This window comes from Eptesicus fuscus, chromosome 18 (assembly GCF_027574615.1).
Source record: "Eptesicus fuscus isolate TK198812 chromosome 18, DD_ASM_mEF_20220401, whole genome shotgun sequence".
Classification (NCBI taxonomy): Eukaryota; Metazoa; Chordata; class Mammalia; order Chiroptera; family Vespertilionidae; genus Eptesicus; species Eptesicus fuscus.
In genome coordinates this window covers 44,798,433-44,820,358 of record NC_072490.1, presented here as the reverse complement: position 1 = coordinate 44,820,358, position 21,926 = coordinate 44,798,433, and the positions used below count along the sequence as shown (strand labels likewise).

Sequence of the window (21,926 nt, the reverse complement as noted above, 5' to 3'; positions counted from 1 at the left end):
TCAACAGTCAATCAATCCACTCATGTGGGTGGCCTTCGGTACATATCTTCTGAGTCTTTTTCTTTAATTTAGTCAACAAATAGGTATGGAGATCTTATTATGTGCCAGCCCGTGTGTGTGTGTGTGTGTGTGTGTGTGTGTGTGTGTGTGTGCTGGGAACATGGCTCATGAGGCTACCTGGTTTCATGGAAGAAACATCAGCCAGGAGTCAGATGAACTGAGGTTACTCTGAAATCCTGTTTTTAGAATAAAAGTACAAAGAGAACTCCTGGAGGTTGTTACTCCTGGTATCTCAAGATGGAGACATCAGCAGGTCTGAGGCTGGGGCACATTGCCCCCTTTCCAGGGAGGACAAGACTCTGCTATTTTAATTTTTTAAAAAGTCATATATATGTGGCTTAAGTTTTTTCGCTCTCTTATTTACTTTCCTTTCTTCTCTTTCTTTCTTGCGGAAGCACTTTATCCTTTGAGCTCTAAAGCTAAGCTGGAAACGCATGAAACAATATTTGTCACTACCCTGGGCAACGATACAATTGAAAATGAGAAGAATTCTTAGCTCCATTCAGCTCACCTTTGTTCGGATTCCAAATGTGTGGGATAGAGGCAGGGGGAGGGTTCACCTGTGGTTATCCCCCTGGGAGAGGTGTGCTCATTCGCACAAAAGAGAATTGATCTTTAGTTTGAAAATGGCTTACGGTGGAGTGGGTGGCTGGGAACAAAAGAAAGGCATTGCTGTTAGTATTTTTGACATATTCATACATCTTCTGCAGCAGCTCAGCGTCTGTCAATTTGATCCAGATCTGTTTTCCTTTGAAGTCAACTCTGTCAGCATCTATTGAGTGCTTGCTGTGTGCTGTAGGGATCATTTCAAAAGGAGAGATTTAGCTTTCCTCCCCATTATCTGCACCAGCTCTCTCTACCCCACAGCATCCCAAATAAGCTAAGTATGTACAGTGTGGTTGGTATGTAAACACAGCGTCAATGTGAGCCCCCTGCAACCTCACCCATGATTCCTGTCAGGTCCTCTCTTCCCTTTTCTCTTCCTCTGTCACATCATATTCAGTAGAATTTCAGAATTTTTAAGATGAAAGGGAATTGAGGATTCGTGCTTGCAAATGTATTCCACTACTTCCCCCAACCAGGATATCACAATAGAGGGTCAGCTCAAGCCTTGACCCTTTCATCCCTGACCTCCTGGTTATAAAATGAATGTGGTTAATGTTCCACAAGGCTTGGATTGGAAGACTCTAATCCATTCCATTCTGTTTGATCAAAACAGGATCCAGGAACATCAAATGATTTGTCCACAGCTCCCAGGAGTCTGTGGCTAAACGGAGACTAAAACCCAAGGCCGCTTGAGCCACACACACCCTACATATAAAAACACCTGCCCACGTTGTGGAAAAAGATTGCTTCCCTGTGGATCTGGGCCATGCTGTGGCCAACAACATTCTATCCTTGGGGAGGGGGTGCAGCTGTGGTTAAGGCCATCAGCGTTCCTAGCAGACTGAGTTCTAGTGTGGATCAGTAGCTGTGTGACCTTGAACACGTTACTTCACCTTTGTGAGCCTCTGCCCTCAGCTATAAAACTGGGAAAGCACACTCTTCAGCAGGTTGCGAGGACTCGGTAAGATAATACGTGTCACGGGCCTGGCATAGAGCAAATGGCAGCTAACATTATTTTCTAGCATCTCAGCACTCACACGTGAACTCCCCAAATCACAGTGGTTCCTTTTTGTTCTATCCAAAGTCATCTCAAACCTGTCTGCATTGCTCCCGTTTTTGAAAGAGAATCCAATACGGAATTTTTGCTCTGGGGATTCTGCTCTTAGAAATTATTTAAAATCTTTGTGTCCACACTGTCTTTTTGATGGGTTGGTTGGTTCAGGGGCTTTGAGAAGATTTTTTTCCCTCCTCCAGACTTACCTCGAAGCTCTCTTTGGGACCATAATAAACCTAGTTACTGTTTATGAAATTACTGCTATGTGTCAACCCCTTACCTGGCTTCTCTATAATCTTCCCTTCCACCCTTTGAAGTAGGTGCTATTGTATCCTAATTGCAGATGAGGGCACCGAGGCCCTGGAAGGTTAAGAAACTTGCTTGATTGTTGAGGATATTTTGGTGGAGGATGGAGGAGCACACTTGTGTGACCTGCAGTTGTGTTTAGGGTGACTCTAGCATCTGGGATTTACAACTGTCAGGGACCTGAGTGACCATCTAACCTCGTATTAACCAGCAGGGGAAACTGGTGAGCAAAGAGGTCACAGGACTTGACCAAAGTTGGTGTAGGAGCCCAGGGCTAAGGTTTGAACCCAGGTCTTCCGACTGTCGCTTGTTCTTTCCAACATAGCTAATAGGCTCACATCCTTGACTCTCAGCATCATGGTCTCTGGCATTAGAAAACCTGCTAAGTTGCAAGACTGCAGAAATTATGTTCCACTTCATCATTGGAACTGCGGGTTCTGAAGCAAAGTCCTTGCATTTAAACCCCAGCTCTGCCACTTACCAGCTCTAGCACTTGGGTCAAGTTGCTTAAGCTCCCTGTGCCTCAGTTTCTCCCTTAATAGATGTCCCCACCTCATTGGATTGTTGTGAGGATTATCTGAGATACATCCCGTAAAGTCAAAGAACAGTGCCTGGCAGAGAGCAAACCCTCAGACAGCATTAGCTATGGCCATCATTGGTTGAGCTCTGGTCACTTGCCAGCACTGGGGTTACAGCTGTGAACAGGAGTCATGATTCTTGCCCTTAGGGAGCTGACAGTCAAGTGGAAGACACAGAATAAAGAATAATGAAGCATATGGTTTGTTGGCTAATTCTGGTTCCATTTGTTATCTCTAAGGCACTGCTCAGAAGTTGCTGCAATGCATCTTTGTCTTTAGTTCCGATTTTCAAAATGTGTGACATCGATGTAAGTATTTTGCATCGGCATCTGGCTTGGGTGCACAGGGCCCTCAGCCTTGAGAAGCCCCTGGTGCTCAGCTCTCGCCAGCAGCCGTCTGTGTGTTGCACTCAGGAGAGAACTGGCTGCAGCCCTGCTACTTGGACATACGCAGAGCTTGTCCAAAGGCAGAGAGGAAGTCATGCCTGGGGGGGTGGGGGGGGCGTGCTCGGGATCCACACAGCAGCAAGACTTTGTCACTGAAGGAACAGAGAGCTCTCACAGTCATAACAGCCTGTAGGAAGAGGACACAGTAGGAACCAAATGTTGTCGTACAGATAACACAGCACCCTGCGGCCAAGTGCCTATTTTTAAGTGACAGTGTATTTTAGGCCCGTTCCCTTCCATTTTTAGTCTCGCTGCATTTTTCTCTTCAGTGTTTCATTGGTCATCATTGATCTTACCCCTGCTTCAATCTTGTTTGCTTGACCATTTGATGTTAAAGAAATCCATATGCTTATGCATTTCCTGACAAATGAGGACATCGAGCTGAATTTTCTAATGACCCCTTATGAAATATGATTATACTGAACCGACCCAAACTGTGGGCTGCCTATATCAAACTTGCTGGTTTTAAGCAAGGATGCTTTCGTCAATAGCATTATCATTTTTATTTTCTTTCCTGAAATAAAACAGCATAAAATTTAAGCAATACTTCATGTATACATCAGCTGTTGCTATTTTATAGAATCACAGAAGATAAGCATTTTTTAAAAATATTTTGTTTGTTTCCAGTGAGGAAGGGAGAGAGAGATAGAAACATTAATGATGAGAGAGAATCATTGATCGGCTGCCTCCTGCACGCCCCCCACTGGGGATTGAGCCTGCAACCTGAGCATGTGCCCTGACAAGGAATTGAACCATGACCTCCTGGTTCATAGGTCGAGGTTCAAACACTGATCCACGCTGGCTAGGAAGATAAGCATTTTTGTTTAAATCTCCTTATTTTATAGTTCAAGAAACTGCACCTCAGAGAGTTTAATTGCCTTGCCGAAGGTCACACAGCAAATTTAGTTGTAGAACCAGGATTAGACCCCATGTCTTCAAAGTTAGGTCAGTTCCACTCTTCACTGTGCTGCTTTTATTATGTATGTTCAGGAACTAAATCAACATTTGAAACCATTGGTTTAAATTAAAGAATTAACCCCTTTGGAAGCAAGGATCCCCAAATCCCATCTTTTCCTCTCTAACTCATTGAAACAAAAGGGAGTGGGATGTTTTATATACTAGAAAGGTAATAACAATATGGATTATTTGTTTACCTTGTATCTAAAATACTGACATGTATTAACTCATTAAACTATTAATACCTCATTAAAGCCTTGAAACTCTCATATCCCCATTTCACAGATGATTAAACTGAGGTTTGGCCAGGTTAAATAAATTGTCCAAAGTCCTATAGTCAGCAAGTGGAAAACTTGGTATTTGCATCTAAGCTTCTTTTTCTAGAGCTTGTATTGTCCTATATTCTATCAGGTACTAAAGGATGAGGTGTTGAATATTCCATACATTTTTACTTTAGAGCCAAAAATTAATGTCACAAGGCAATGCATTTATACTATTTTTCAGTTTATTGGAGCAGTCTGCATGGGTTTTTTTGTTTTGTTTTTTTCACTTTGTAACTTCGCACCTTCCATATTAAAAGTTTCTCTAGGAAATGAAAATGAATTTGAGGGAAGGAAGCCTCCATTACTCCTGCTTCTAGCCGGTACAGGTGCTTGGTCTCTGGACAGGTAGGAAGGCGAATGCTGGCCTCTCTCTGCTGAGCCCATACACTAGAGAAGTGTCTAAATTCAGGAATGATGCCAGGTTGGGTAGGGGCGAGGAAGGGAGGAAAGGGATGTGGTGTTCAGAGCCCATAACTCAGGAAATGTGATGGCACCTAATTTCAGAGTGGTCGGAGGCAAGCGTTTAGGAAGAGAATAATGAGCTATTGTTGTAGGCTTTTTTCTTTGATGGGTGGGTTGTTTTTATAAAGTTTTATGAACAGGAAACTGCAGCAGAATGCTGATCCCTTTGGTTTTTGAGCTCTGCCAGCATCGTTTTCAATTTTATTTTTGAGTTATGGTGACAGGCACTTCCTTCAACACTTCTGGGGGTAAAGCAATAACAAGCTGCATTTCAGAACCACGGCAGACCCGAAGGAAGACCTGGAGTTGCGGATCTTCTTAAGAATGTCATGGGACAAATCAGATCCCTCCCCCTCCCAGGGAGAAAGACAGCTCTTTCAGAAACCAAGGCAGTCTGCAGCGTGTTTCCTTTACAGACATTCTGGAAAATGTGCCCAACATGTGGAAAACCTCTAATGTGCATTCAAATGGATCTTGCTGTGGCAAAGAAAATACTGATCTAATTCCCCTCCTTCCTTGAATCATAAAATCCAGCCTCCCCAGCTATTGTTTGCCCTGGACGATGACTTCATCTAAAAGAAGGTGGTCCTACCTGTTGTGCGTTTTGGATGCACTGAACCAACGTTTCAGGCATCTGGCTGCCAACTTTGGAGATGTTAAAGGCTTTTTGTTTCTGGAGGGCATTGATTCATTGCTTACCTTGTAAAATTTATGTCTTATTGCATTTTCCTGGCACCAGCGCAATCCTTGTCCCTACCCATTGCACTTGGTTTTTCTGAGCCCGCAGGCAGCACCGGGTTATTAAAGTTCAAGGAGGAAGCCACGTGATGTTGGCTTTACAATTTTAATTCTCTCTTACCTCTACCCTCCCTTCCTCCCACTCACTGACAGATGGGTTTTGTGCAGCGTGTACTGGGTTTAAATCAAACTGAGCTCTCAGAGCATGTAATGTTCCAGAAAGGCCAGACGGGAGACCATGGTCGTCCCTTGGTAGACTAGCCAGCAGGGCAGTTTCCTTGGGTTAAAAAGTCCTTGAGTCCATAATTGCCCATCAGTCTGGGCACTTCAGATAAGCGCCATGCTTAATTTTGCAGAAACAGGCAAAAAACTCCCCTACCCCTTTAAAAGTCAGTCCCTCTGGGCCCAACTCAAGAGAGCAAAGTTTAACTCAGCCCGCATGGCTCCAGCCAGAGTGGCTCTGGTTGAGCTTTGACCTATGAACCAGGAGGTCATGATTCGATTCCCGATCAGGGCACATGCCTGGGTTGCAGGCTCGATCCCAAGTGTGGGGCGTGCAGGAGGCAGCCGATCAATGGTTCTCTCTCATCATTGATGTTTCTCTCTCTCTCCCTCTCCCTTCCTCTCTGAAATCAATAAAAATATATTTAAATAGCACTAGGTATGAGCATGGCAAGTTGAAAAGCAAAACAAAATTATAGTTTAACCTGAAATAAAAGCAGAGCAGGAAAAGGAAGAAAATGCCTTTGGAGGAAGGAAAAGGTTCAGATGAGCATGTTACACGGTGTCTCTGAAAACAAACTATTTGACATACCTTTGCCACCAGAGTTTCAGTCTCCCGGGAAGCCGACCTTGTTCAGGAATTAGGGTAATTGGCTGGGTGTGTATAAGAAGCCCAGGGAACTGGAAGCTCAGTAATATCTGAGCGGGCCCACAGCCTACACCGCAGGAGCTGGCTCTCAGAGTACTTTCGGTGAGTCTTGGACTTTTCAAGAAGATAAGCGTTAGGGACCCAGGTGTGCTTTCCAAAATGTCTTTAGGCTGTGGTATTGTGCATATGACTTCTCGTCCCATCTCAGAAACTTCTGTTCCTCGTTGCAAAAATTCTTCTCTGGATTTACCTCCTTCACAATGTGTTCTTTGATTAGCTCCATTTCAATTTAATTTTTATTTAGCAACTAGTGGCCCTATGCATGAATGAAGATTCGTACAAGAATGGGCCTTCGTTCCCCTGGCTGCCGGCAATGCCATCTCTCTGGCCAGAGCCGCCTTTCCGCCTTCCCACGCCCAGACAAACGTCCCACCCTGCCCCCAGCTGCTCAGTGCCTGCATATGCAAATTAACCCACCATCTTTGTTGGGTTAATTTGCATACTCACTCCTGATTGGCTGGTGGGCGTCGTGAAGGTGCGGTCAATTAGCATGTAACACTTTTATTAGGTAGATTATGTGTCCTCCTACCATGTGCCAGCGTGATGGAAGGAGCTGGAGTCTCTGTGGTGAGCAAGATAGACAGCCCCTGTGCGCTGGCAGCTCGCTGCTGTTGAGCAGTGGAGACACATCAAGTCAGTCCCTGTCAGCAGGATGAGTACTGGGGAAAGAGAGGTGCTCAGCACTGTGGGAGCACAAAGCAAGGGTTCTCCAAGCCCGGGCATCAGGGACAGCCTCGGATGAGAGGCATTAGCCAGAAAGCCATCTGGTGGTTGATCTCCTCATGCCAAAGAACTAAATGACCAGGTGGTGACCAAAGTTGGTGAACCAGAGGCTGATACTTGTGTTCAGCCTTCTGTTGCCAAGGCTCTTGGTTCAGTCAGCATTGTGGGCATGGGAGACGTGTGTTTGCTGAGCTTAGTTTTGGATGTGAGATGAAAAAAAGTTCACATACAGCAGAAGCGCGTGTAAGTCAGCTTAACCAAAGTGCCCCGTGAACCTGCACCTCCTCACCCCTCTGTAGTGCTGTCGGACGCCCTGGGCTGGAGGAACACTTCGGCTAATGGGCTGCTCTCTCTAGCACACCCCAGCCGACTTCCGCTCCCGCCGGGCGAGTAAGGCGTATGCTTGCTGGGAGTCTGCTTCTGCTAGCTGAACTTGTTCTGTAGTTAAGTTCCTTTACACACACCAGCCTCCTCCCCGCCTCCCCACAGCCCCAGGTCTTGTTCAAGTAAACATCTCAAGCCAACTACCCTCCTCCCATTCTCCACTGCTACAGCTAATTTTTTAAAAACTTAAATGCAGTCGTGCCCCCTGGCTATGAAGATAAGCATGTTTTTCATTGGAGCTGGATACTAGATTGTAAATCAGGTCCCAAGAGCCAGAACACTTCTCCTGGTGGGTGGCTCAGTTGGTAGTTTACTTGAAGTGTGGACTTGCATATTTTTCATTGTATCCCCCAATGCATCCCTACGTATGTAGCAGCCTGTCTAGCACATAATAGTTTCTCAGTGTTGGGTGAGCAAAGAAGCCGTTCCCGTGCCCATTCTGGGTTTGGGTGCTGCCGCATGTTACCCCTGGGCAGCTCTGGCCTGAGGATCTGCATTCGAAGTGTTTCTGAAGGAGGGGGCCCAGGTTCATTATTGGACTTGCTGATAATTGTGATCCGAATTTCTGGAGTCCACTGCTAAAGATTCCAATTCCATGGACCCAAAGTGGGGCCCAGGGATATGGCTTGGATAAGTTTCTTGGTTGATTTCATCGCAGGTAGTCTCTGGAATTATTGTCCCTGAATTCCCAGAAGTCATGTTTCTACAAATGTGTGTTTTCAAATCCCAGCCAGATGGATGACTACTGTTATGTTTTATTTTATGCACATTTGCTCCTCTTTTTAACTCCTCTGGAATTGATCACGTGTTATAATTTAATTGGCAGCTTTTTTTTTTTCTTTCCTGGTAGTACATAAAATAATGCCACATATTACAGTCTGTGGTATCTTAGGTTTGATGAAATATGGTACTTTGCTGAGTTTGTAGTTGATAGAAAACACTTCCAATATCCAAAGGTAGACTTTATACATTTTGGATTCTAATTTCTCCATGCAACAATTAGTATTTTAAAATGTACACAATGCATACATTAGCTGTAGTCTACGGGGAATAAATAGTTTTGGGGTATAAACACATTTATTGAATTATTGGTCAAAAATATTAAAGACTCTCAAACAAATGCAGACTATCCATAAAGTCCAAAGGCCCTCTAGTATTATACAGAAAGTGGTCTCAGAGATGGCTTGGATTCTCTAAGCAAAACAAGCTATTGATAGTAATCAGCTAACATTGGAGAAGGTCAGGATTCTTATTGCAAAATCTGGAGCGAAGGCAAGTTTCCCATCACACATACTGTGCAGCCAAAACACTAATGAATTTAACTCTTTGGTGTTTTTATTTCATCACTGAGATTGCATTTCTGCCCCCCAAAACAATTAAATGTGGTGGTAAAGGTTGTTTTGGGAAAGACCAAGCTTTGGAACATTCCGTGCCCCTCCCAAATTTCTTCTTCAAATATTGTCTTTCATTGAAACTTTCCTTTTCACTGATCTTTTGAAGTGCATTTTCATATCTGAAGCAGTTTAAGACAATTTTCTGTACCGCCCCCAGCCTGCCTTACTCCCATATTCTTCCTTATTCTCTTGTCCATTTCATATGTTATGAAATCTGTCATTCAGTTAAAGGTCAAGTTTGGGCATCAGGGAAAGATTCTAGGCATGTCAATATTCTGAGGCTTCTTGACACTCAGCCTTAAAAAAAAAAAATCGATTAGAGAGAGAGAGAGAGAGAGAGGCAGGGAGAGCGATAGAGAGAAATATCAATTTGTTGTTCCTCTTATTTATGCATTCATTGGTTGATTCTTGTATGTGCCCTGACCGGGGATTGAACCCGCAATCTTGTTGTATCAGGACAATGCTCTAAACAACTGAGTTACCAGGCCAGGGCTGGCACTCAACCATTGTTTTCTTGACACTGCCATGCCTAAGCTAACATTTGACATCAATCAGTGATCAAGGTCTAAAGTGAAAATATCCTTGAGGTCAAATTAAAAGATTCATCTGGCTCTGATACCATATTTCAGCTTTACTCTATCTTTAATGCAGTGTTTCTCAAGAGTGACACTGTTGGCATTTTGGACCTGTTAACTCTTTGTTGTGCAGGGATGTCCTGTGCATTATAGGATGTTTTCTAGCATCCTGGGCCTCTACCCACTAGATACCACCAGCACTCTCCCGCAGGGACAATGAAAAGTCTATCCAGACATTGCCAATGTCACCTCTGGAGTTAACCCCCCCCCCGTTGAGAATCACAGCTGTAATGAACCAGAGCCTAGGGAATGTACCTGCGTGTGGCATATCAGGGCAAGACAGATATTCACTCCCCTTTTTTCCCCAAACATAAAGTCTTGATTATTTTTGCATTAGAGTTAGTAATCCATAGGATTAGCTCAATCCTAGGAGAAAGAGAGAAATTCTGTCACTTAACCAGTTTTTCAGACTTGTTTCAGAAAATGAGATCTTTAAGAGAATGCAAGAATGAAGCCTTCCAGCTTCAGAATATCTAGGGATGTATTTTCATAAATCTAGCCTGGAGCCAGTAGACATATCCCCAGGCAGAGGGAGAGTAACACTGGTGTGATCTTAGATATCGTCAGTGCTTCATTTGTGCCATTTTTACCTGTCTGGCAGTAAACCATAGTCCTGATCTCTCAGAATTCACTGCCAGAACTTCTGCAGACTTTTTTAACCCCCCTCTCCCATCAAGACTGAAGTTGCAGAGAGGAGAGGGGGGGAGAGGTGTTGGTACACATGTGTGTCTGACATGTGGCTACATGACCATGTCAGACTAGCAGGGACAGAAGAGATGGCTTTAGATGCCAAGGAAGCAGGCACGGGTCTGAAGGCCATGCTTTGGAGGATGGGCTACTGTTACTTGAGCTGCTTCTGCAAGTGCATACCTCTCTGCAGAGGTTACCGTCGAACGGCCATGTTTTACAGTCAACGTGTTTCTTGAGCAGGTGTGTATTCCTGGCATAGAGGTTCAGGAATGGGTGGAAAAGAGGGGAGAAATGTAACTAATTAAGCACTTGATCTGTAACAGGCATTCTTACCTACTTGATGAATGAATGAATGAATGAACGAATGAATGAACAAGTTAGGCTTAGGAAAAAGAAGAACACTAACCCTGATGCTAAGTATAATGCTGACAGGACAAAGCATCGTCCCGTTGGCCGAGAAGACTGTCACAACCGCTCTAACTTCTGAAGTTTCAGCCTCATGCTGAGCCTGTTCTGCTCACAGTCGTGGCAGTGGATTTGAGGAGTTGACTGATGGTCTTCCAGCCACGCCTGGCTGACTGTTCTTCTGAAAGGAGCTCATAATCAGTGGTGGGCTTATGCGTGGAGACCCACCACTCTACCGGCAGCACAAATGAGCCCTGCTCAGCCCAGGCGAGCACGCAGGCCCTGCTCTTGGCACCAGTCCTGGAAATGCAGAACAGACTTCTTTATTCCAGTCTCCAGGCTTCTGGCTAGCGAGGAACACCGCCCGGCTGTGAGGCGTTTTATAGGATTATAAGGGGTTTTGCCGAAGGCGAGTTCTGAAAGGCACTTTGTGCTGTTGCTTTGAGTGGAGCTGACTGTGAGGGCAGTGTTGTTCCTAAGCCCGCAAACACACACACAGGCAGGATGGGGAATGCCGGGCTCCTGGGGCCCACTCAGCTGGGCAGCAATTGCAGAGCTGGGCGGCTTCACTCAACTGGGACACCAGCCTCAGGTGTGAGCTGGGGAGCCCTGCTGGGGAGCAGCCTGCTCTCTGACAAAGTCTTTGGTGACAGACACCTCCGGTTGGAATCCTAGGCAGATTTCCCAAACCCCGAATCTGCTAATCTGGGAGCAGCACATCACACACTGAGGAGGTCCTGAAGTCAGGGCACAGGATGGAAATTGCGTGGGGTCAGTGCCCTCGAAAATCCTTTCACTGTCTCAGGCCTCCCAAGAGAACTCCAGATTGCCATCTGTCCCTTCACATTCCTTTTGGGGCCTATTTTCGTTTCGTTGTGTTTGGTTGGCAGCACTATGTGAATTGTTATTGGCCATTAGCTATAGATCCGTTCTCCTCTCCTCCCCCTCTCCTCTTCCTCTTCCTCCAGTTCTCCCTAGCATGGCTAGAAGAAAAGATGTAACCTTGCACATATGCTGTGTGGCCAAGCATATTGGTTGATTTTTATGGATCAAAATCTTTTAAGGAGGGGCAAATACAAAACGTTATGAGAAAGTGAATATGGAAGCGTTCTCATCAGCCCATGACTGCTCTTTGCTCTGTGATGGTTGTACTTAAACTTGAGGTTAAAGCGCCCTCCCTTCCTTAGGCTTCGTTTATTACCACACTGGATTTCATGGTGTGTCAGATTTCCTGCTTGGCCCTGCAGATCCTACAGTGAGTAGTCTAATCGCAGGGCTGTCGTAGTTTGCTGGGTCCCTCTTTTCTTCACCAAATGCTGCCAGTACCCCTCCCAACTGGAGGACAAGGCCCAGCAAACTCCACCAGGGATCAGAGCCCACCCCCAAAGGGCGGTTGCTGGCAGAGTCCTCTAGTTCATCGGTCGCCAACCGGTGGTCCGTGGACCACTGGTGGTCCGTGAGGTCGGAAAGGTTGGGGACCGCTGCTCTAGTTGGGATGGCGGGCCGGTGGGAGCCAGAAGAGCAGGGCGGGAATGAGGAGCAGCTGCAGGTGCTTCCGCTCATGTCCTTGGCAGCCAGGGGAGCCTTAAGTGAGGCATCTCCCCGCCTCCTGGCCCTGCGTTGGCTGCAGAAGTAACCAGGGGCTGCTTTGGTTAAGGTGCCCTTGGAGATGGGGGTCCTCTCACTCCCCCACCGAGCTTAGCCAAGCTTGTGGAGAGCACCTGTGTAAGCACCCCACCCGCACAGCCCCGGCTAAAAGGACAGAGTTGTGTCCAGGAGTACAGGGAGGAGAGGTCAGTGGTCCCACCCCGCTTCCTTCTCACTACTTTATGGTCCACGTTGGAGAGGAAACAGGCGCTCTCCTCAGTCTCCGTTGGAGCCCACTCCTCCAGGAGCCTCCTTCACGTCTGTGGCAGCCGTGAGGCTGCAAAGCTGGGCCTGATTCTCCCTAGAACTCCTTCTGGAGGCAGTTTATCTTCACTGGTTGGGCGGGGAAGTGGGTGAATTTAGAGCCAGGGTGTGGGTTTGGTACCTGAGATGAAAGAGTCCTGTATCCTGAGGTTTCCTGTCTGGGAAGTGGGAACTGAGGATTCTGGCCTCAGCTGGAAGCAGAGACCACGGAAACAGGGACGACAAACTTCCTTTCCCACTCCCTCCTGCACGTGGAAGAAGTCGAAACGACATCTCCCCAAACCACACTCACCGCGGCCAGGACTCTGATCAGGAGGGCGTAGAAAAGCCAACAGTGCAATCTACAGAGTAACTTGAGGTAATGATCATTTTAATTTTTAAAAACTAATGTCTAATTTCCCAAGAAACTCATGAATATATTTTTCTTGTAAAAAATTTAAGAACAGCCCTAGCCAGGTGGAATATTGTCCTGTACACCAAAAGGTTGCAGGTTCGATTCCCAGTCAGGGCACATACCTAGGTTTCAGGTTCAATCCCAGATCCCGGTGCGTATGGGAGACAAGCAGTCAATGTTTCTCTCTCTGTCTCTGTCTCTGTCTCTCTCTCTCTCTGTCTCCCTCTCTCTCTCTCTCCCCCTCCTCTCTCTCTCCTTCCCTCCTCTCTCTCTCCCCTCTCTCTCTCTCCCTCTCTCTCTCCCCCTCCTCTCTCCCCTCCTTACCTCCCCCATCCCCTCTCCCCCCCAACTCAATAAAACCATCCTTGGGTGAGGATTAAAAACAATTTTAAGAGCATTAGCTATACTTGTAGTCTCCTTTGTTACCTTTAATCCCTTCATGCCAGGTACCCTCTGGTACTGATTGCCTCCCCTCAGCCCTAAGAACTCGTGATATGAGTTTGCTGTGGAGCCTTCTGGATGGTTTCCAACGGTACTCACCTCCAGGTATCTATAGAAAATATATGGTATTCTTTTGTACATGTGTTTTTACACAAATGGCATTATACTGTGCTTACTCTGTAATTAATTTTTAACCGAACCTCATACATTAAAGATCTTCCCACTCCAGACCCACAGACCCATCTTCTTTAGGACCGCTGCTGAGGGGTGCTCCATAATGAGGGGTTTATTTAAGTATTCCCTGTTGATGGATATTAGCTGTTTGCAGGTGCGAGTTGGTTTTCACTGCCCAGACAGGGCTGCAGCAGATGATCTGGTAATTGCCTGCTGGGCATTTGCAATGTGTTTTTTTCTGGTAAGGTGAGGTAGATTGACTGCCTTGAGGCTGCAGAGGAAAGGGCCCCCGGGAACTCTCTGGGGGTGGTGACAAGTGTTTGTATTTGTCACCACTTAACTGCTGTGCACTTAAAATGGGCGCATGTGCCCGGCCGCTGTGCTCAGGGGTGGAGCGTCCACCATGAACCCGGAGGTCCTCGGTTGGATTCCCGGCACGTGCCCGGGTTGCGGACTCGACCCCCAGTGGGGGGCGTGCAGGAGGCGCCGATGGGTGTTTCTCTCTCACGGATGCCTTTGTCTCTGTATCCCTCCCCCTTCCTTTCTCTCTCTCAAATCAATAAAACCATGTTTAAAATGGGGCGCATTTTACTGTTTATGGACTCTGTTATAATGGCGTTCATTTAAAAAAAAAAAAATGTGTGTGAGAGGAGCCTGGCTGGGAATAAGCAAGGTGGGCTTTTAAAACGCTTGCTTTCCCCGGGGCAGTTTCCCTCCGCCCGGCTTCTTCCCGGGCCTCCCCGCTGCCGCCGCCGCCGCTTCCCGCCAGGGCGTGCGGGGTCCAGCGCTGCAGCCCCAGGGCCGGGCGGCAATCGCACCCCCGCCCGAGGCGTTTCTGCGGGGCGGCACCTGGGGCTCCCGGGACGCCCCGCCCCGCCCCACCAGGTGGGCGTGTCCTGCCGTGGCCCCGCCCCTCCAGCCGGCGCGCGGGGTTGGGTGCCTTCGGGCTAGAAGCCGGCTGTCAGTCTCCGCGTCGCCGCGGCGCCCGGCACCGTGGAGCTGGGGCCCCCTTTCGCCTGGGAGTTTTGTACTCGCATCGGGTCAGCGGTGACACCGCAAAGGGCAGGCCCGGCAGCCGCCATGGTGGCCAAGGATTACCCCTTCTACCTCTCGGTCAAGAGGGCGAACTGCAGCCTGGAGGTGCCCCCGGCCAGCAGTCCGGCCAAGGACGCCGAGGTAGGGGCTCCACCTGGACTCTCCGGTCCGGCTCCGTGTCACTGTCTCTGTTTCCACTTCTCGCTCTTTCCGTCTCTCACACATACTCCCCTGGCTCCTCTCTCACTGTCTCCCTCCTTCCCTCCCCTCCCTGTGGATCAAGCCTGCGCCACCTTCTTCTCCCCGTCCCTGTCCCTGTCCCTGTTCCTCTCCACCTGGGAGCCGCAGCCTCTTGCCCCTGCCCCCCCCCCCCCCCCCCCCCCCCAGCCCTTGCTTCCTGCAAGGCTCTCAAACTGTCAGTCTTCTGTCTAGACCTGGCAGAGGGACTTCCTACTGTATCAGCAGGCCCAGTTCCGGGAAGAGCTACTCTTTAAGTGTCCCTTTCCTCTTGCCGGGGTTGGGGGAGCAGGGGTGGTCTCGGGGACCCTTTAGGATATCTCACCTGTCAGGCTTGGCAACAAAGGCTGCCGCACCTCTGCATGTCACCTGTGGCCACGGGGTCAGTCAGCTAGTGGTCTGGGGGCTAAATGATCATTTGAGTGCCTCCCACTATGGGTCCTGAAAATGAGTTAAAGTCTCGGGGGCAGGGGGGAAGCTGTCTTGGAACATTAGAAATGTTTCTCTTCCTGGGAACTTGCCTGTGGATCTGTACCCTCCCTGTGGATCAAGCCCGCGCCACCTTCTTCTCTTGGCAAGCTATGGTGAAACTCACAGGGCCCAGCTCATCACTCTTGCTCATGTGTGTGAGTGGGAGATTGACACTCACCGCCACCCGCACCAGGGAAAGGATGGAGGCCGGTGTGCATCCGGCCTTCGTGGGGGTCCCACCCACCCTCCACCCACCCTCCACCCACCCGGCACCCTACCCTTGGGTCTGCTCGGCTGTGTGCACTCAGCTCACTGAATTACATATATTCAGGAGGACAGCATGGAAGATTCATTGCCTCCAGCGAGAACTGCTCTAAGCTGACAAGATTCCAGCCTCTAGTTGTGATCAGCCTTCTGTAAGCTGAGCCCAAACTAACGTCTTCCCCCATCCCCACCCCTCACCCCAGCTCAGTTGTACATCTTCACAAAGAGTTTTTGTTCCCAGCAGCTGTGGAAGTGTTATGGCCCCAGTGGTGTTTGGACTCTTGTTTAAGTTTTGACAGGACGGCACCTGCATAGGATTCAGGTTGTTCAGGTTTGGGATGGATAGAATGGTTTTTCAATGGGAACTTCATAATTTAATGAATGTAGGAGCAGTGAAGCTAGTGCCCCTCAAACTAGCTTCCTTTTGGAAGGAAGCAAAGCATAACCGAGTTTAATTAATAAATTGAATTGGGTCACATAAAATCACAGTGAAAATAGCTCTGGGCTCTCACTAGTTCCTTCTTGCTATCACGTATTCCTGTGTGTTTTAGGAGTTTGGTGAAAGATGTGGGTTAAAACTCATCTGCTTAGTCTTTTCTTATTCTTATACTTAGAATGTAAATATATCTGTGTGTCACAAATGTGATGAAAGAAATGTATCACCAAATGTCAAATATTTTCCTAAGGGATCCAGATTATATAATGTAACTTACTTTCATTTTATGAAGATGTCCTGGTGTGGGAGTAAGGATGGGGGAGGAACTATTTTATTTCAAAAGTGGTTGGTAAATGTTTTTCAGGTATCACCATTGAGGATTTTTTTTTTAAGTGTGTAAATCCAAGTAGAAGTATCTCTTATGCTGACTATACCTTGAGACAGAGGTGCCCAGTCCAGTATAATTCCAAGCTTCATTGATCTGGCGTATCACTTCCTGATAATGATGATAGGCAAAGTTGGAAGAAGAAACCTAACTGAGTTTGGGGCTAGTTTTCTGGTTTCAGTATCAGTGCAAAAGACAGCTAAGCCTTGTTGTAGGGCTCACTTCTCCATAAGCAGTTAATGAAAATATATTTTCTACCAGCAGGTGTCATCAGTATTTGTGTTTAAAAATCAGCATACACTAGTTGGCCTTTTGAAAACATGATGATATACTTATTTATAAACGAGAAATTGACTGCTAGTTTCTATGAAAGCAATTTCTTACGATTGATCATTTTCTTTGCAGAAGGAATGTGGTTATAATAATAATTAAAAAAAAAACAAACCTGGCCCTTCTAAAATCCTTTTTGACCTTCAAAGGCAGTTACAGCAAAGCACCTGTGCCCTTTAGGTGTATAATGGCTGTTCCTTCTGCATTTGCTATGGGGAGGACAGGGGGACAGTGCTGAATGGGAAAGTGCCTTCTAGTGTTTGTTTTTGTCATTGCAGCCAATGTGATAGGGAAGGCCACTTGGGGAAAGGCTCATGGGGAGGGGCAGGTGTCATTGATGTGCACTTGGTATCATACATTTGAGTTAAATGGCCAACAATAAAGATTCTCTTAAAAGAAAATAATTAACAAAATTTCTACTCGAGATTTACCGTAAGTGCTTTGTAATTTTTTTTTCAATGATGGTCCCCAATGAAAGGAAAAAATGACATATTTTGAAATTTTATTTTCTTTAAAATTTTTAGACAAAAGTATTCTGCATGGATTATGACATTAATATAATACTGCTTCTTAATCTAGTATTTCTTATGACATGGGTGTATGAGTTGGGTTGCAAATGTTCAGTTTTAATACTCATAACCAGGTAGGTCCTTCCGGCTTTAATGGTTAACTGTGAAATCTAAGGAGCTTATTAGTCCGTGGCTCTGACTTTCCCTGAGAAACATGGTAGGTATCACGTGAGCATCACTAAGCTTATTTCTTCTGGTCATTGATTCAGCTTTGCTCAATTGATCTTTGTTTTTATATTTATTGGGTGCTTACTTCCTATGCCAGGAGGGACTGGTGCTTGTAGCATGTTAGATGCTCCGAACACCTGACCAAGTCATTAAAAGGAAAGCTGTTAGGCTCACGAATTATACCAATTGTAACTTAAAAGCCAATGTTTCCCCATGGGGAGGTTTGCTCTTGAAGAAAAAAGACTCAAATGAGTGACTTATGTTGGCTAAGGATTCTGGAGCCTGGTGTAAGGTCTTAAGGGTTTGGGGTCCATTTCATTTTTAATGAACATACAAAGAGGTGTTTCTGTTGCTTTCTTTCTAAGAATTACCTGACAATTTGATGGACAGCTTAGTTTTGGTTTTAAGATTCACTGTCTCAGATATTGGTCGGGATTAAGCCAGATTTAGTTAGTGGTATTTGTAGTCATTGCCTTCGTCCTTTTGTCTCTTATATGTTCTGGTTTTGACTCATCCAGTAGTAGCCTTGAGTGGCCCTTGGAATGACACCTACTGAGAAATGAAGGATTTCTGGTTCTTTTCTAAGTACCATGTCTAGTGTCTCACTTGAGACTCAGCCATGCTGTAAGGTAAACATAAAGCACATATTATCCTCTCTATGAATAAAGACACTGAGGGGAGGCGACTTGCAGAGAGTCACAAAGAAAATCAGCAGCTGAACCAAGATCCAATGCCAGGTTTAGTCCAGAGTTTAATACCCGTATACCTAGTGGCATCTAAGGGTGTTTATCTCTGTGAAGAAAAAAAAAAGAGAGGGGGGGATGTAAAACTTAACAGACATGTAAAATGCTTTTAAATACTTACTTTAAATATAGAATCTTGAGTACTTTATGTAACTGAGAAGTACCTTTAAGCTTTAGCTCTAAAGAGTAAAGTGAACCCTGTGCCTCTGTCATAATTTATGCCCCAATCAGTCCACACGTGTATTTGGAAATTGTATACACCTGGGGCTGTATTCCTTGCATGCCATTGGAGAGCTAAAAGAGCCAACTGGTTTCCAGTAATTTATACATTTTTTGAAATCTGTATCATATAGTGTTGAACTGACAGTATGTACAACCAACTGCATGGAAATAGTTCCAAGGAGTTACTGCACTAAGAATCCTGGGATTTCTTCAAATGACTAACTAAATAGACTCCATAAATCATGTGACCCCAGATCTTGCTGGGTGAGGAACCATGTGGAGTTACACAGGTAAAAGCTATCCCTTGCTGATAGGATTTGGTTATGGTCATCCAGTCTTGTTCAGATGGAAAATACCTTGGGGGTCTTGGGCCTCCAGGATGCACATGAACTAGGAGTAGGTTTATTAGAGGAAAATATGGTGACGTTACACGTGTACATTTGAGGTCAAGGCATCCACTCTGGAATAAGACTGCCTGGGCCCCAATGCCACCTGCTAATGGTGTGGCCTTGGACAAGTTACTGTGCCCCTCTAAGCCCCTGTTTCCTCAGTGAAAATGGGGATGAAATAGTTCTACCTCCCTGGGACCATAGTGAGGGTCAATGAGATGATTCATGTACAGTGCTTAGCACAGTGCTTGACACATAGTAGGTGCTCAATAAATATCATCATCAAGACCTCTGCATCTCAAAAAGATTCCTAAAACAATTTTAGGAAACGGGACCACCATCTTAATTTCCTGATGCTGTTTTGAGCACAGCAGTGCAGTAGGGATCTTCCTGTAGTCTTCTAAACATTCTCACTCTCTGGGGTTGGTATAATTGCCCCTTTTTGTAGCAGAAAGTTAGGATTAGAGCTGGGTAACGGGCCTTTCCAGGGTGGCTGAGCTAGTAGGTGGAGGAGCCAATACTCGCACTCTAGTCTGACCTTGAAGTCCTTACTTTCCCAATCACAGCATGTTGCCCCTAAATGACTAAATCTCTGGTCTCCTCGCCGCATAACACATGAAGAATGAACCCCCCCTCACAGTCAGAGGCCCATTTTTTTCCCTGAGTGTCTGGATGGGAGACCTCCCCAGTAGTCAGTACTTCAGACTGGGACCCACAGAAGTGGAATTTGCAAACCTCTCTTTGGGGTGGGGGGAATGTGGGGGGCAGGCGGTAGGTTTCCATAACTTCCGTTTGTGTTTCTCAGCAGGGAGCTGGTCTTTGACAGAATTCTGCAGGCTCAGCTCTGTGGAGGTGACACCGTTAGTTCTGCAATTAGTCACTTTGCTGATCTACATTAACCGCCAGCCTTCTAAGTAAACCAATAGCAGGAAGGCCCCGATTGCCATATGGATATTTGCAAATTGTGTCATTTTCTCAAGACACTCTGCGAGTGCCTGTAAGATCCTGGACCAGAGCCATTGTTTTCGTAACAACTGAATGAAAATAAATTACTGATCATATCCTAATTTCGCAAAGCCCTGTGCACATGTAATTGTTATTAATGGCACCGGGTGTATATCTGAAAGGGCGACTTCATTTGTGATGTATGCATGCAGTTGCCTTCCATAATCTGTCAGCGCTGGTAACAGGTACAGGTCACACAAAATGAGGCCGTGGCTGCGATTGCATTGCCATTTATTCTTGTTGTGTTGGCTGATGGACCATTGGAGTGAAGGGCGGTAGCTTTTAATGCCTTTCATTTTTTATGAATTGACACCAGTTATTAGCTTAGAAGAGACGGTGTCATAAATTAATCAAGAAAGGCTTCTGGACCTTTAACTGGCTGGAATAGGAGTGGGTCTTTCTAAGTCTAGAAACACTTGTGCCTGGACCTCCTGTGTTTGGGCTATTGTGTCCTTTTGCAAGAAGGAAGCTCAATTATTACTAAAGGTCAGTTAATTGAAGCTGAACCAGAAACCTTATGGTAAACGCACTAAACTTTTTTTCTCTTGGGCTCTAAGATGAGGAGGAAAGGAATAACAAAACAGGCTTTTTTTTTTCCCCCGGGGATTTATGAAACAAGCAAACAAAACTAGCCTGCAGGAAATGACCCAGGGTCATTTCATTAGAGAACCTCAGAGTGGAAAGGCCTGTTGAGAATATGGAGCCCAGTTTGTATCCCCTGCTCAATCCATTCAGTCTGCTAAACACCTGCAGGGACAGAGAGCTCATTACTTTTAAGGCTGTACATTCTGTATTTGTTCAGTGTGGATCATGAGAAACTTCTTTCTTAGTTGTAGTGATGCCTTCTGGAGCTGAATATTACTTTCTCATGGGTAATACTTTCTCATGGGTTATTCCCTTAAATATTTGAAAACTCTTCTCGTCCCCCCCCCCAATCTCCTCCCCCATCCCTCAGGTGCTCGTCTTCTCCTGGCTAGACTCCCAGTTCCTCTAACAGTTCCAAATAGAACATGCTGTCCAACTTACTTTTCTTGCTTGCTTGTTTCTACTGGGAATCCCCAGTGTGCTTGGAAATCTTGAGTATTGATCAGCCCCAAGACACTGTATGATGCTGTACCAACAACAAGGTTTCTTTTATACTTAATGTGCTTCCTTAGACCAGGGACATAGACTAATACATTGAAATAGATTTTTGAAATAGAGATGACAGAATAAAAATTAATATCTTTGACATATAAATAATTTATACACATGTAAAAGAACACTCCAAGATGTCCGATGACAAATGTGCAATTCGCACACAGCAAATAGCAAAGTACCATTATTTAGAACTAGAGGCCCGGTGCACGAAATTTGTGCATGGGGCGGGGTGTGTATCCCTCAGCCCAGCCTAGACCCTCTCCAATCTGGGATCCCTCTCACAATCCAGGACTGCTGGCTCCCAACTGCTCGCCTGCCTGCCTTCCTGATTGCCCCTAACCGCTTCTGCCTGCCAGCCTGATCACCCCCTAACCACTCCAATGCCAGCCTGATTGATGCCTAACTGCTCCCCTGCCAGCCTGTTTGCCCCCAACTTCCCTCCTCTGCCGGCCTGGTCACCCCTAACTGCACTCCCCTGCAGGCTTGATCGCCTCCAACTGCCCTCCCTTGCAGGCCTGGTCCCTCCCAACTTCCCTCCCCTGCTGGCCATCTTGTGGTGGCCATCTTGTGTCCAGATGGGGGCAGGATCTTTGACCACATGGGGGCATCCATATTGTGTGTTGGAGTGATGGTCAATCTGCATATTACTCTTTTATTAGATAGGATAGAGGCCTGGTGCATGGGTGGGGGCCAGCTGGTTTGCCCTGAAGGGTGTCCTGGATCAGGGTGGGGTTCCCTTGGGGCGTGGGGCAGCCTGAGCGAGGGGCCTGTGGTGGTTTGCAGGCCAGCCATGCCCCCTGGTGACCCAAGTGGAGGCCCTGGTATCTGGAATTTATTTACCTTCTACAATTGAAACTTTGTAGCCTGGAGTGGAGCCAAGCCTCCTGCTCGCTCTGTGGCCAGCAGCCGTTTCTGTTGGG

At 46.5% G+C, this 21,926-nt stretch overlaps 1 protein-coding gene across 2 annotated transcripts in view; it reads left to right on the top strand.

Moving 5' to 3' along the window:
- Nucleotides 1-21,926, top strand: part of ARHGEF3 (Rho guanine nucleotide exchange factor 3) — a 260,975-nt gene that overhangs the window by 174,660 nt on the left and 64,389 nt on the right. The window contains exon 1 of one of the 2 annotated variants that reach the window (XM_008146318.3): nucleotides 14,591-14,788. The exons of the other annotated variant lie outside the window; for it this stretch is intronic. Coding sequence (XP_008144540.2) covers nucleotides 14,693-14,788 — 96 coding nt within the window. The 5' untranslated portion in view covers nucleotides 14,591-14,692. Of the gene's footprint in view, nucleotides 1-14,590; nucleotides 14,789-21,926 lie in introns of those variants that run through there. 2 annotated transcript variants of the gene reach the window in all.